At 37.2% G+C, this 13,346-nt stretch overlaps 1 protein-coding gene across 3 annotated transcripts in view; it reads right to left on the bottom strand.

The window, feature by feature from the left end:
* LOC138329171 (uncharacterized) overlaps positions 1–13,346 on the bottom strand; it is a 35,324-nt gene that overhangs the window by 18,757 nt on the left and 3,221 nt on the right. Inside the window, exons 3-6 of one of the 3 annotated variants that reach the window (XM_069275962.1) lie at positions 13,016–13,098; positions 1,266–1,400; positions 621–729; positions 305–413 (exon numbers count right to left, since the gene is read on the bottom strand). In XM_069275962.1, the coding sequence (XP_069132063.1) occupies positions 305–413; positions 621–729; positions 1,266–1,400; positions 13,016–13,098 (436 nt within the window). Of the gene's footprint in view, positions 1–304; positions 414–620; positions 730–1,265; positions 1,401–11,059; positions 11,105–13,015; positions 13,108–13,346 lie in introns of those variants that run through there. The other 2 variants (XM_069275961.1, XM_069275963.1) reach the window with 2 other exon arrangements.

Genomic DNA, 13,346 nt, shown 5'->3' with positions numbered 1-13,346 from the left:
GGTGTTTTGCTGTCTGGCGCAGTGATAGTCAACTACGGCGCGGTATTTAGGACGACGGCGGGAAACATAATACGACCCGCGTTATGAAAATAAACATTTTATTTATTTTAATCAAATCGTTCAGAAGGTGATGATAAATGTAGTATTAAAGGTAAGTTAATAATTTTTAGGACTCTACAAAGTTATCGATCTTGTTTTACATTCCCATTTTAAAAATTAAAAGCCGTTTCGGAAAGGTAGTGGGCCTTTAAATCCCAACACTTATTTCTAGGGTAAGGTGCTTATTGTCCTTAAAATAAGGTACCTGATCCGGTCTTCCATAGCAGCTTCCTCCTGTAGTAAGTAACTACTAAGGTGCTGCTGGATATTATTGAGCTGAGATTGTAGAGATTCATAATTACGGGAAGACGAATCTGAAATCAAAATACACTTTTAATGTCCTGCAATTACATGTTTTAGACACGAACATGGAATCAAGAGTTGAATGGTAAGTTCAAATATTTCCACAATTTTTTTTATTCACTTTCATTAAACTGTTCGCAAATGATATATTCTAAATCATAATTTGGATATGATTAGATGTTTATTTAGTAAGGGGAGATAATTTGGTATGAACTTACCTGGCATACTGCCAGAATGAATGTCACTTTCTGGTGTTGCCATGACGATACCAAACACCTGAGAGAAGTCAGGTGACTGATGTAGCCTCTCTATCACCAGAGAATCTGTCTGTTTAAAATAAACGTATATCAGGTTACCACTTCAGGAGATAAAAACATTAAGATGGGCAAAGGGTGGTAACTGCCAGAAAGCTTACATTTTTTCTGTATATCTTTTTATTAAGATGACTCTCTGTTTAAAAAGTACCGTGTTAAAAGCTATATATGGCTATATAGATGTAAATATTTCACCAAACAAACACTGTAAAGGTCACACTCTAGTTCACAGTGACTTACTTTTAGTAAATGACATTACCTCACCTAGATTTAATTTTCCTACAACCACATAAAAATATCCATGACAAATAGTGTTGAAAATATTGATGATTTGTGCTAGTCTACAGTCCAGCTAAATTAGATTTATGAAATGGGAAATGAATATAGGAAAGACAGGACCAGTATGAGCTTTAAATTCATTATATTATTTAGTATTCCAATAAGTCCAATTTCAAATGAAATCAATGTTTACTACTCTATATATTGCTATGGCTGATGAATTGCTAATTGAATTGAATTGTGGAACTATTTATTGTCATATTTCCATACCTGGAGCATATCGCTGACCAATACCTTGGGTGGTCTTCCCTTGGTACAAACGGCATGAGTGTCAATGCCGCAGCTGAGACAGCGATGTAACACCCAGTCTCCTAACTGCCGTTTGTGGACCAGGTACAACTGTTCCTGTAAACATACGAATACATGTAATGATAATGTTCTGCCGCTTTATATATCCAAAAGAGATGAACATACTATCAATAGTAAAGATCAGGAAACAACACATGTACATTTGATTGCACAACGTACCAAAAAATATATCAAAATTGATCTGTATGTTTTCTATAGGTCATAATGCATAATTCCTTATTATATATTACATCAACCACGATTGCTATCACACAGAAACCGTTCCCCTCACACATCCTGCATTCCCGATCCACACATTCATGTGAACACTGTACATTGTGTAACGTTTTGTGTTTACAAAACTGTACAAACAAAGTACACCTTTTATGTGAATAAGGTACTGGCAATAACTAGAAAACTAGAGCTAGTTGTAGCTGCAAACATGGACATTTAAGCAAGGGGAAAATTTTTGCTAATTGAACGAACGTTATTCCACAATGCAAATTTTTGTAAAAAGTTTATAAATTATATTGTGAAAAGCCTGCAGTTATATGTTTCACAAAAATAACACCAATGCGCCTGTATCGCTCACCTGGTTTGTAATGTCAAGTCATGTTCTGAATACAGGTTCATTGTTTCTTTTCTGAAGGAATTTGAATATTTACCTCTTATTTCCCTATTGGGCCCCGCCCCTCCTGCCCCCGGGGGGTCAGAGCCAAAATTTATACAAGTTCTGTTCCCCTTCCCCCAAGGATGTTTGTGGCCAAATTTGGTTACAATCCATGCAGAACTCTAGGACAAGTAGCGATTTATAGGATTTACCTCTATTTCCCCTATTGGGCCCCGCCCCTCCTGCCCCCAGGGGGTCAGAGCCAAAATTTATACAAGTTCTGTTCCCCTTCCCCCAAGGATGTTTGTGGCCAAATTTGGTTACAATCCATGCAGAACTCTAGGACAAGTAGCGATTTATAGGATTTACCTCTAGTTCCCCTATTGGGCCCCGCCCCTCCTGCCCCCGGGGGGTCAGAGCCAAAATTTATACAAGTTCTGTTCCCCTTCCCCCAAGGATGTTTGTGGCCAAATTTGGTTACAATCCATGCAGAACTCTAGGACAAGTAGCGTTTTATAGGATTTACCTCTATTTCCCCTATTGGGCCCCGCCCCTCCTGCCCCCAGGGGGTCAGAGCCAAAATTTATACAAGTTCTTTCCCCCTTCCCCAAAGGATGTTTCTGGCCAAATTTGGTTACAATCCATGCAGAACTCTAGGACAAGTAGCGTTTTTATAGGATTTACCTCTATTTCCCCTATTGGGCCCCGCCCCTCCTGCCCCCCGGGGGTCAGAGCCAAAATTTATACAAGTTCTTTCCCCCTTCCCCCAAGGATGTTTGTGGCTAAATTTGGTTACAATCCATGCAGAACTCTAGGACAAGTAGCGTTTTATAGACCTGCCCCCAGGGGGTCAGAGCCAAAATTTATATAAGTTCTTTCCCCCTTCCCCCAAGGATGTTTGTGGCCAAATTTGGTTACAATCCATGCAGAACTCTAGGACAAGTAGCGATTTATAGGATTTACCTCTATTTCCCCTATTGGGCCCCGCCCCTCCTGCCCCTCGGGGGTTCAGAGCCAAAATTTATACAAGTTCTGTTCCCCTTCCCCCAAGGATGTTTGTGGCCAAATTTGGTTACAATCCATGCAGAACTCTATGACTAGTAGCGATTTAAAGGAAATGTTGACGGACGGACGACCCTTCGGGCCAGGTGAGCTAAAAATAACACCAATGCGAAATGTCTACTTTTAGAAATCGTGAAAATAAGAACTCAGTAAAATATCCAAGTATATTGCAAACATATATAGATGCAGTCAATTGATATAACATATTACTATTAGCTGTTATATTTTTATTGCATCTGTAAATAGATAAAAGATTATATTGACTTATCAAATATTTAAAGAGATAATAAATATAAATTTTGTATATATTACAATAGGGTTAAAAATAGATTTGTTATACAAAAAAAATTGTGTCCTTCTTAACTACCTTCACCTTGTGTATTAATGATAATACACGATTAGTTATACATACATAAAGTTTCACACAGAGCTCTCAAAATGTGTTATATCATATTTTATGTCATGTCATCTTGACATACTGGTATCCACGTATATAGGACTTATCAGTATGTTATTTTTAAAGCATTGTTCAAAAATATATTTATACATTGCATGGATACATGTATATTTAAAGGCCCACTACCTTTCCGAAACAAAAAAATATAGAGATTCTTAAAAATATTAATAACATAAGAAAACATATACAGATGGCCTAAGATGAGATTATAATACCAAACAAATGCAAGATTTCCTGCGTAAACTATATTTACAGTGAAGATTCGTTTCGCTGTTTTACCGTCCGGTTCAGCGATAGTCAACTAACGCTCGGTAGTTAGGACGACGGCGGGAAATATAATACGACCCGCCTTATGAAAATTATTATTTAATTGACATTATTCTAAATGTGCAGAGGGTGATGACAGGCCTAGTATTAACAGTAAGCTAACAATTTTTGCGAATCTACAAAATTATCATTCTCGTTTTGCATTCCAATTTTGAAAATTAAAAACCGTTTCGGAAAGGTAGTGGGCCTTTAAAAGATATCATAGAATCAGATAGAAATTAAAACTTGACATCAAAATCAATATTTCCAATTCATAAACAACAAAAATAAATCAACAAGTATTATATTCACATACCCAAGTTTATTTTTTGATAATGATCAGGCTAAAAATACAAGTCCTTTTCATCTTTGCTATATATCACAAATAGTGCAAGGGAAGTAACTCTGGTAGAATGCCTTTGTAGCATGTGACAATCATGCAATCATTGATAAGGATTTTCTTTAAACAGCATACCCTGAAATAGCCTAGTCTCTGATCTAAGGAAACCATTTAATATAATGTTTAAAGATGGAAGTGAAAATAATAAATTTTACAAAAATTGTTTTTATACCAATTTGCTACAAATGACATCTCTTAGTAAAAAATAAGAAGAAGTACCTTATAATAACATCCTCAGTGCTTCGGCTATCTGATCCCACTTTTGGACAGTGCAATCATATAACAATAATTATACAACTGTTTGTACCCTGTACCGGATATATTAATAGGTATTTGTGTGATGGTCACTTGTTATCTACAACAGGGTATCTTTATATCAACAATACTGATACACCAGCTTGACAAGTTCAACCATCTGCATTTAATAAATAATTCACTCCCTTAAGCTAACATATGAAGCCTGATAGTATTACATGTGATATTTAAACAAATAAATTGGGTAAGGTGAAGAAAATACCATTCTATATAAATCTACACTGTTGCAGAGTTGCTTCCTTTAGTTTCATGTATTTTGTTTGCAAGCCGGTAATAAGAGGAAATATACAAGCAGGCAGGTCAAGGAATCTTGTCTATTTCCAATGTTTTTCAATACAGACAGACCTTTGGGAATGCAAATTTTAAGTCATGAATAGTGAAATAAAGAGTCTTTAATTTCAGCATGCTAAAATCAAATTGTAAATTGTATATGATTCCCCATGGAAAATGTGAGTGGGGTCCAACCAGGATCCCGGGGGGATGAGTGGGATCCCACTGGGACTGCAAATCCCACTGGGATTACATAATTCATAGATTGCACCTTTCACAGTATTGATTTTTTAAAAATAGAAATGACCAGTAACTTTGAAGCATGTTCTTTCTGAGTGATGAAAGCGCAAAGTCATTTATTGATAAATAAGTTACAATTAGGCAATATGAAAGCGCAAAGTCATTTATTGAATAATTAGAATTTATATGTTTTAATTGAATTAAAATAATATTTTGTTTGTGTGTAGCATTATAAGTTAACATAATTATGAAGAGAACAAAGCTTTAGTGCAATTCAGAAATTCAATAATATTTGAAGGTCAAGGAGTGGCTTGAGTTGATAAAAATCTTTTTCTTAATTGTCTGTAACTGTTGTAACACATCTCAAGTTGTGTTTTGAGAATTTTTTTTTTAAATAGAAATGCATTCAATTATCAATTTTTTTTTTTGTTCATTGAAAATTATGAAAAAGATAGTATTCACAATTGAATTTCCCTAGGATCTCACTGGGATTTTGTAGCAGTATCCCGCCAGGATTGACTGGGAACCAATGGTGTGATTTTACTGAGATTCTAGTGGGATTCATCTGGGATCCCTGCGGGATTTGACTGGGATCCCGGTGGGATTTGACTGGGATCCCGGTAGGATAGATTGGGAATCCTGCCCAATTATCCCACTGGGAGCTGAGTCTGAATTCCAGTGGGATCCCAGTGGGATAGATTGAGAATCCCGCCCGATTATCCCACTGGAATCCCAGTGGGAAAACCGCTGGTATCCCACCGAGATTCCCAGTAAAATTTTCCATGGGGATTTATGATATTCTTTTGTCATATATGTTCTATAATTTTATATCTACGGTCTAAATGTATTCATTGGCCTTCCAAAAGTTCATACATATCAATATGACAGTCCAGTTCTGCTTATGTTGTCCAGTTTTGACCATTGAAATTATGGAAAAGCCCAGTGTATTTAGCACATTTCTAAAAACAACTCTTTGAAAGCGAGGCTGCGTGGAAATGTCAACATGGACATAGCCAGCCGGGAGAACATGTTAGGATTCCTATCAATTAAATTAACTTCTTCGCATGCACAGCAATTTCGACAAGTAGGTTTATTTTTCTGTTTTATAAGACATTATACTAGATATATTTACAAAATTTCACTGACTTAAGCCTTCATTTGCCAGACTATTCACTTTAAACTGTTAATCTGAAGTATCAATGTGAATGGGGAAATTAAGCTACCAATATTTAGGTAAAAACTAACCTTAAATTGATATAAAAATTATAAATTAACATTAATTGATAATATAAGAAGCTAGCCAAATGAAGAAGATACTAGATGCAGAACACAGAATCATTCGGAACTCCTTGGGGAATAGATTCGCAATAATACCCTATGAGTTCAGGATGTACACAGATAGCATTGTTATTGCTCAGACTAAAGAGGCCAGTTTGTACATTGGCCTTTTTAGAGCTGCATAATATTACCACAGATCAAAAACTCTTTGGTAAACAGTTTTATCACATACTTATGCTATTTTACAATAGTGATACAACTAATTTCACTGAACATTTTCGTTGGTTTGTATCACACATTACGTGTGATACAAGATATTGCATCACCCTTCTAGCTAGAACTACTTTCAAGGGGAATTCCCTTTTCACACAAAACAAGCATTTTATAGAAATCCCCTCTGCAGTCGAAGCATGAAACAAAAAAGAGGCCCAGAGGACATGTGTCGCTCACCTGGTTTGTATTGCCAAGATATGTTCTGAATACAGGATCATTGTTTCTTTTCTGAAGGGATTTAAAGATTTACCTCTAAATACACTGTTGGGTCCTACTCTTTATGCTACTGGGGATCAGAACCAAAATTTATACAAACTCTGTGCCCCTTCCCATGGGATTTAAAGGCTTTGGATATCACTTTAGGCCGCTTTACGGCAACTCAGTGATAAGCAAAATATTTTGCATGAAGATACCTTAAGGTCAGCTGCATATTGTATGCTATTCAGAATATCCAATTTTTTCTGCGCTCATGGAAATTTCAGAGGTGAAAGGTCAAAGGGTGAAAATTCACATTTTCATTGTTTAAGTCCTAATTAATTAAATAGCGATACCTCTCCTTTTCTTTTCCCATTTCCCCAAGGATTTTTCTGGCCAAATTTGGTTACATTCCATGCAGAACTCTATGACTACAGTGGAACCTCCCGAAACCGATCATGGTCGGTGCATATAATTTCGGCCGGTTTAGAGAGGGTTCGGTTTGGAGAAGTGAACCGAATACCGATCATCACGATCCGGATTTAATCGATCGGAAGTCGTGTTTTACACTAGTGCACCGCAGGTATGCCTAGTGTTCGTTAAAACCGACCGATATTGATTGTTAATGTGAATGTTATCACAAAAGAGAGAATAATACGTTTAAAAGGAATGGATTACAGCAAACTTGACTTTGTTACTGCTAATAAACGTAGTTTAGTTAGTTAGTTGCGTGAATGTTCTTGGGGATGTTCTCGTCTGCAACCTACATACGACCGATCGCTTCCGGTTACGTCAAGAATCAAATTATATGGTCTAATTACACGATGATCAGTCGATGCCGGTCATTATATGACATAGTCATTTTCTAAAACAATACATGGCTTCGGCTTCTTCATACAGATAATTTACGTTATCCGACAACTACATATGTAAATTTAAAAAAAGTGTGATTTGAATACAAAACTTTCTCTTTATTACTAGCTCTGCTTGTTTTCCTTCAGTAAACAAACCGCGTGCACATGGTAGACTTTCGTTAGATATCTAAACAATAGACATGATTAAATAATTACCCACCATCTCGGGTATAATTACCGTGTACCTATAGCCTTCACATCTGTATACATGCCCAAGGACATGGCATGCAACAACTAAGGTACAGGTACGTGTGTATTTCACAGTCGGTTGATCCGACCTCAATGCAATCTATCGGTGTCGCTCAGGTAAGGCCTGTTTTCAGAAGTGTATTTTAGTTACATTTGACTATTCCGATCTCAAAATCGGTCCGGTATTCGGAATTGGGGGGGATCGGTTTTGGGAAGTTTTATATACTATTAATAAAGAGGAATTCATTCCGTACATGACATCCATGTTCGGTTTCTAGAGGTGATCGGTTTTGAGAAGGTTCGGTTTTGGGAGGTTCCACTGTAGTAGCAATTTAAAGGATTTACCTTTAATTGCCCCTATTGGGCCGTACCCCTCTTGCCCCACAGGGGTCAGAGCCAAAATTTAAACAAACTCTGTTCCCCTTCCCCCAAGGATGTTTCTGGCCAAATTTGGTTACATTCCCTTCAGAACGCTATGACTAGTAGCGATTTTAAGGAAACATTCACGGACGAACAACAGACGGATGACAGATGCCGCGCCATGACATAAGCTCATCGGCAATAGTAAAATTAATTATACATGGTGTCACATTTTCAATTTCTTTCAACAAATTTTATTTCAAACAAGAGGCCCAAGGGCCTTTACATGTAGGAAATTAATTAGATATAGTGTCATGGTAGCCATTTTCGATTTGGGATCCACCCGAAAAATAACAACATTTGTCAGGTCCATGTCAGGATCATTTCGCACAAGAATCTGTCAAACCGCATTAGTAGAACTTGAGAAGAAGTTCAAAATCTGTTTTCAAGATGGCGACTGTGGTGGCCATCTTGGATTTCAGATCGACCCGAAAAATAACAACACTTTGTTGGGACCATGTCAGGATCATTTCAGGCAAGTTTCAGCCAAATCGCACTGGTAGAACTTGAGAAGAAAATCAAAATGTGAAAAGTTAATGCACAGTGGACGGCGCACGGCGACGGACGAAACATGACGACTATAGGTCATCCTGACCCTTCGGGTCAGATTGACTAATAAATCTTATCATACCCGATATCCAATACTATTCATACTACAAAACTGAAACATGTGATGATAAGCAACGTAGAGTCATTCCTTCTCTATCATGTTTAGAGGCACAGACAAATATACAGATATGGTCTATGTTTGACAGCATGCACACAGCTTTGATTTCATCTTATCTCGCTGCCATTATGTCCCCAGATGGCTTATGGACAGGTACAACATACTGAAGAGTAATGCTATTTTCTGTGCTTATGTTCCTATGAGAAAAGCTTATCAAATCTAGACGTGCACTTGTTGTTTCACTGTGGTAACTGCTTGTACAAGTCACTATATATGAACGATTGGTCCATTAGATAAACATGCTCGTTTAAAAAATTCTTGTGGAATAAATTCACTTCCAGCAACAAGCGATACAGAATGTTCATCCATTGGTGACAAAACTCCTCCTTGCATCGCTCCATCTACCACATCTCTTCCCTTTTCTTTTTTTGAGCTTATTGTTTTTGTTCCTCCAAGTTGAACATAGAGATCTTCCTCAGGAGTTCCAGATTTTAGACAATACAACAACCTGGGAAGGGATTGATGAACTTTGACAACAAAGGCAATTTGGCTCTCGATGTTGCTAGTGACATGGAATAGTGATCTTAGCTGTACATTGAAGTCTTCGAAATAGAAGCAGGATGACGTCCATAGAGGTCCTGAATCTCTAACTCTTTCTGTAAAATGTAGCAGCAAATGTACATTGGAGGTCATATACCTGGCACTATACAGTGTGTCGACATCAATCACAAACCGCAGGAGCATCTCTTTGCATTTGTTCAGCTGTACTCATGTTTATAAGTCATTATACGCCAATATGTTAATCTGGCTGTCCATTTGAATGATTTTCACAGTTCAATTCATCAAACCTGATGGTTTTCGATAGAAGAAATTATAACATGTCAAAATTTTCACCCAGTTATGGCAAATGTCAACAATTTTGCCCAATTATGGCAAATATAACTTTAATTGTAGCTAGTATTCACCAGGGTTTTAAACTCACCCTCCAGAAAAGAACTTAATTGAGACTACAGGGGAGAACAGTAAGTTGATACTTTTAGGGCATGACCTAGTTATCAGTCATCACTATATGGGCACCAATGCAACGTAACAGAGGACATGACTTATATATTAATAAAATCTGTTACCTGTAAGTGATCGAGATTGGGTTATCTTAGTCGAGGGCTAAGATTTTGTAACATAATCCCAACTGAGGCGTTAGCCGAGGTTGGGATGTTACAAAATCTTAGCCCGAGACTGAGATAACCCGATCTCGATCAATTATAGGTAATAGATTTTTTTTTCTCTCGCGTCTCTAAGATATAACAAAACCCATCTATACGAGTTCAGAGTGTAAAATTATCCCGTCTTGGGCCTCCTGGTTCAAAGCTGATTAACCATTTCATCTGCGCTTCGATTTCAGTCATTCCGCGTAAAACTATAGTTCAGTTATATCAAAGAAAAACGATGATCAATCGGTACATAGTGTTTTCATAATTAAAAACAACCACCAAACAGTGCATGGTAAATGACTGAATGCACATATTTCTAATAATATTGATTATCTGAAGCGTGTGACATCACCGATTCGATAGTATGACGTCACATGCGCGGAATGTTACATGAATGGCGTAAAATTCCACCAAAAATCACGTAAAGGTACCAGACAGATCGGACGAGATAGAAAAATCTAGCACCGGGTATCATGTGAGATTTCCCTGTCCGAGGTGCGAGAAATATATATATGGTACATGTATTTAAAATCACTGTTAGTGTCTCTGCTAGGGATTGAACCGAGGACAGAACACATTTACCCTTGAAAATACTATCAAAGACTGATGTTATGACTTTTCAAGGGTGAATCTGCAGACGCCAAACTGATAGAACTAAAGGAAAGTTCTCTATACCGTATTTTCCCTAATGAGGGCGCTGGCCGCGGGTAAATGGCCAAGGGGTGCGCCGTTATTTTAGACCAATTTTAGATGGGTTTTTTTCTGAAACAGCCTATAGTCATCCTGCTTTTAGTTTCGTATTTTTCTGAAACTTACTATAACCACATACTCTACACACTTACCTGTGGTACACTTCCATCAGCTGTACCCATGGCCTCAGTGAGGTACACACATACTCTACACACTTACCTGTGATACACTTCCATCAGCTGTACCCATGACCTCAGTGAGGTACACACATACTCTACACACTTACCTGTGATACACTTCCATCAGCTGTACCCATGGCCTCAGTGAGGTACACACATACTCTACACACTTACCTGTGATACACTTCCATCAGCTGTACCCATGGCCTCAGTGAGGTACACACTTACCTGTGATACACTTCCATTAGCTGTACCCATGGCCTCAGTGAGGTACACACATACTCTACACACTTACCTGTGATACACTTCCATCAGCGGTAGCCATGGCCTCAGTGAGGTACACACATACTCTACACACTTACCTGTGATACACTTCCATCAGCTGTACCCATGGCCTCAGTGAGGTACACACATACTCTACACACTTACCTGTGATACACTTCCATCAGCTGTACCCATAACCTCAGTGAGGTACACACATACTCTACACACTGTGACCATTAGTGTTGGGAATCACTTCATAAATTCACAATCGATCATCATCTTTTTAAAACGATCGATCATCGACTAATGATCGATTAATTGTGTGTCCTTTGTAGGGCTTCCAGGTTACAAAAATCAAATTTCTTGTTTGCTTTTTTCTTTTCTTTTTTAAATTGTATACTGTTTCCAATATGTATTCTTTTATGCCATTTTGTATCCGATAATTTCTATGTGCTTTGTTTTTGTTTGTTTTGTTTTTTTATTCTATAATGAATTAATTATTCATTGAATAAATTGTTTTCAAAATATTTCAAGATATTTGTGTTAATTATTTTACTATGAATTTGTTGACAAATTGACATAACAAGATCAACTCTAAAGAAAGTTAATGACTTGTCATTTTAATGAAATTAACATTAACTATTTCCACAAAAGAAATTTGATATTTTTTCAGTGAGTTTAAGACTTATGACCTTATGACTGATTTAACAGATATTACTTCGTTTTACATATCTAAATTTAATGTTTAATATATAAAACTTAAAGCGATGCTAGCCACCGAAAACAACAACGTGGTTCTACTTTCATCTTCCTTAATCTTAATATAGGATATTTATGATGTCACTGAAGTTCACCACTAGACAGCAAAATTATTGACTATTTTGTGAAGAATACAGAATTTCGGCAATACATTAACACGTTTTAAAATTTCAAATATACAGTAATTATAAAAACTCCGGGCAAAACATGTTCCGACGATTCAACTTACTGTTGAATTTGTATTTGTTTCCACACTTTATGCAGAAGACAAATTCCATGTCGAGTTTCGGAGGACAGCTGTACATGTCCTTTATTCTTTTGAATCCAAAAAAATTCCACACACGGGAACGTTTTGCCCCCGGATGATCATATAGTTCGTCTGTCGTATTTGTCGCCATGTTCATTCATCGCTTGTTGCTACTGGAAGCTGAAGCGCTTGCAGCGACAGCGGAAACGTATCCAGTAACCAATCAGAAACCGTGTTACATCATGTGACAGATACATTGTAAACACTATAATTGCTGCACACCAGAAAGCGGCGTGCCTCGAAGTATTTCTCATCTTTTATCTGTGCCTCGTATTTTTTTTGTCTCGTTTTAGTCATTATGAAATCGACTACAGAAATCATTAATCGATTAATCGATTTTCCAGAGCAAACGAGGCGACGTCGACTAAATCGATTAATCGGAACACCACTACACTTACCTGTGATACACTTCCATCAGCTGTACCCGTGGCCTCAGTGAGGTACACACATACTCTACACACTTACCTGTGATACACTTCCATCAGCTGTACCCATGGCCTCAGTGAGGTACACACATACTCTACACACTTACCTGTGATACACTTCCATCAGCTGTACCTGTGGCCTCAGTGAGGTACACACATACTCTACACACTTACCTGTGATACACTTCCATCAGCTGTACCTGTGGCCTCAGTGAGGTACACATATACTCTACACACTTACCTGTGATACACTTCCATCAGCTATCTCAATTTCATCCAGCTTTTTCTGAAAGAACTCATTTTGGCTATATTCCTTGGGGAGACCTGAAATTTCTTATACAGAAAAAAAGAATATTTACTTATAAGTGATTATTAAATCTAAAAATTAATATCTAACTTTGTTACAACTCACAAGCATAGTTCCTTATATTACAGACATCTTATAATTATAGGAAGCACAACAGGGAATGAAATTAACTATGTTTTGTTGTATACGTGTTCGTTAGAAATGTGTTTTACTGTAGTATATCAAGCATAAAATACGCAAATCTTGATAATTCCAAAATCATGCA

This window comes from Argopecten irradians, chromosome 8 (genome assembly GCF_041381155.1).
Source record: "Argopecten irradians isolate NY chromosome 8, Ai_NY, whole genome shotgun sequence".
Taxonomy (NCBI): domain Eukaryota; kingdom Metazoa; phylum Mollusca; class Bivalvia; order Pectinida; family Pectinidae; genus Argopecten; species Argopecten irradians.
This window is presented reverse-complemented; position numbering and strand designations above follow the sequence as displayed.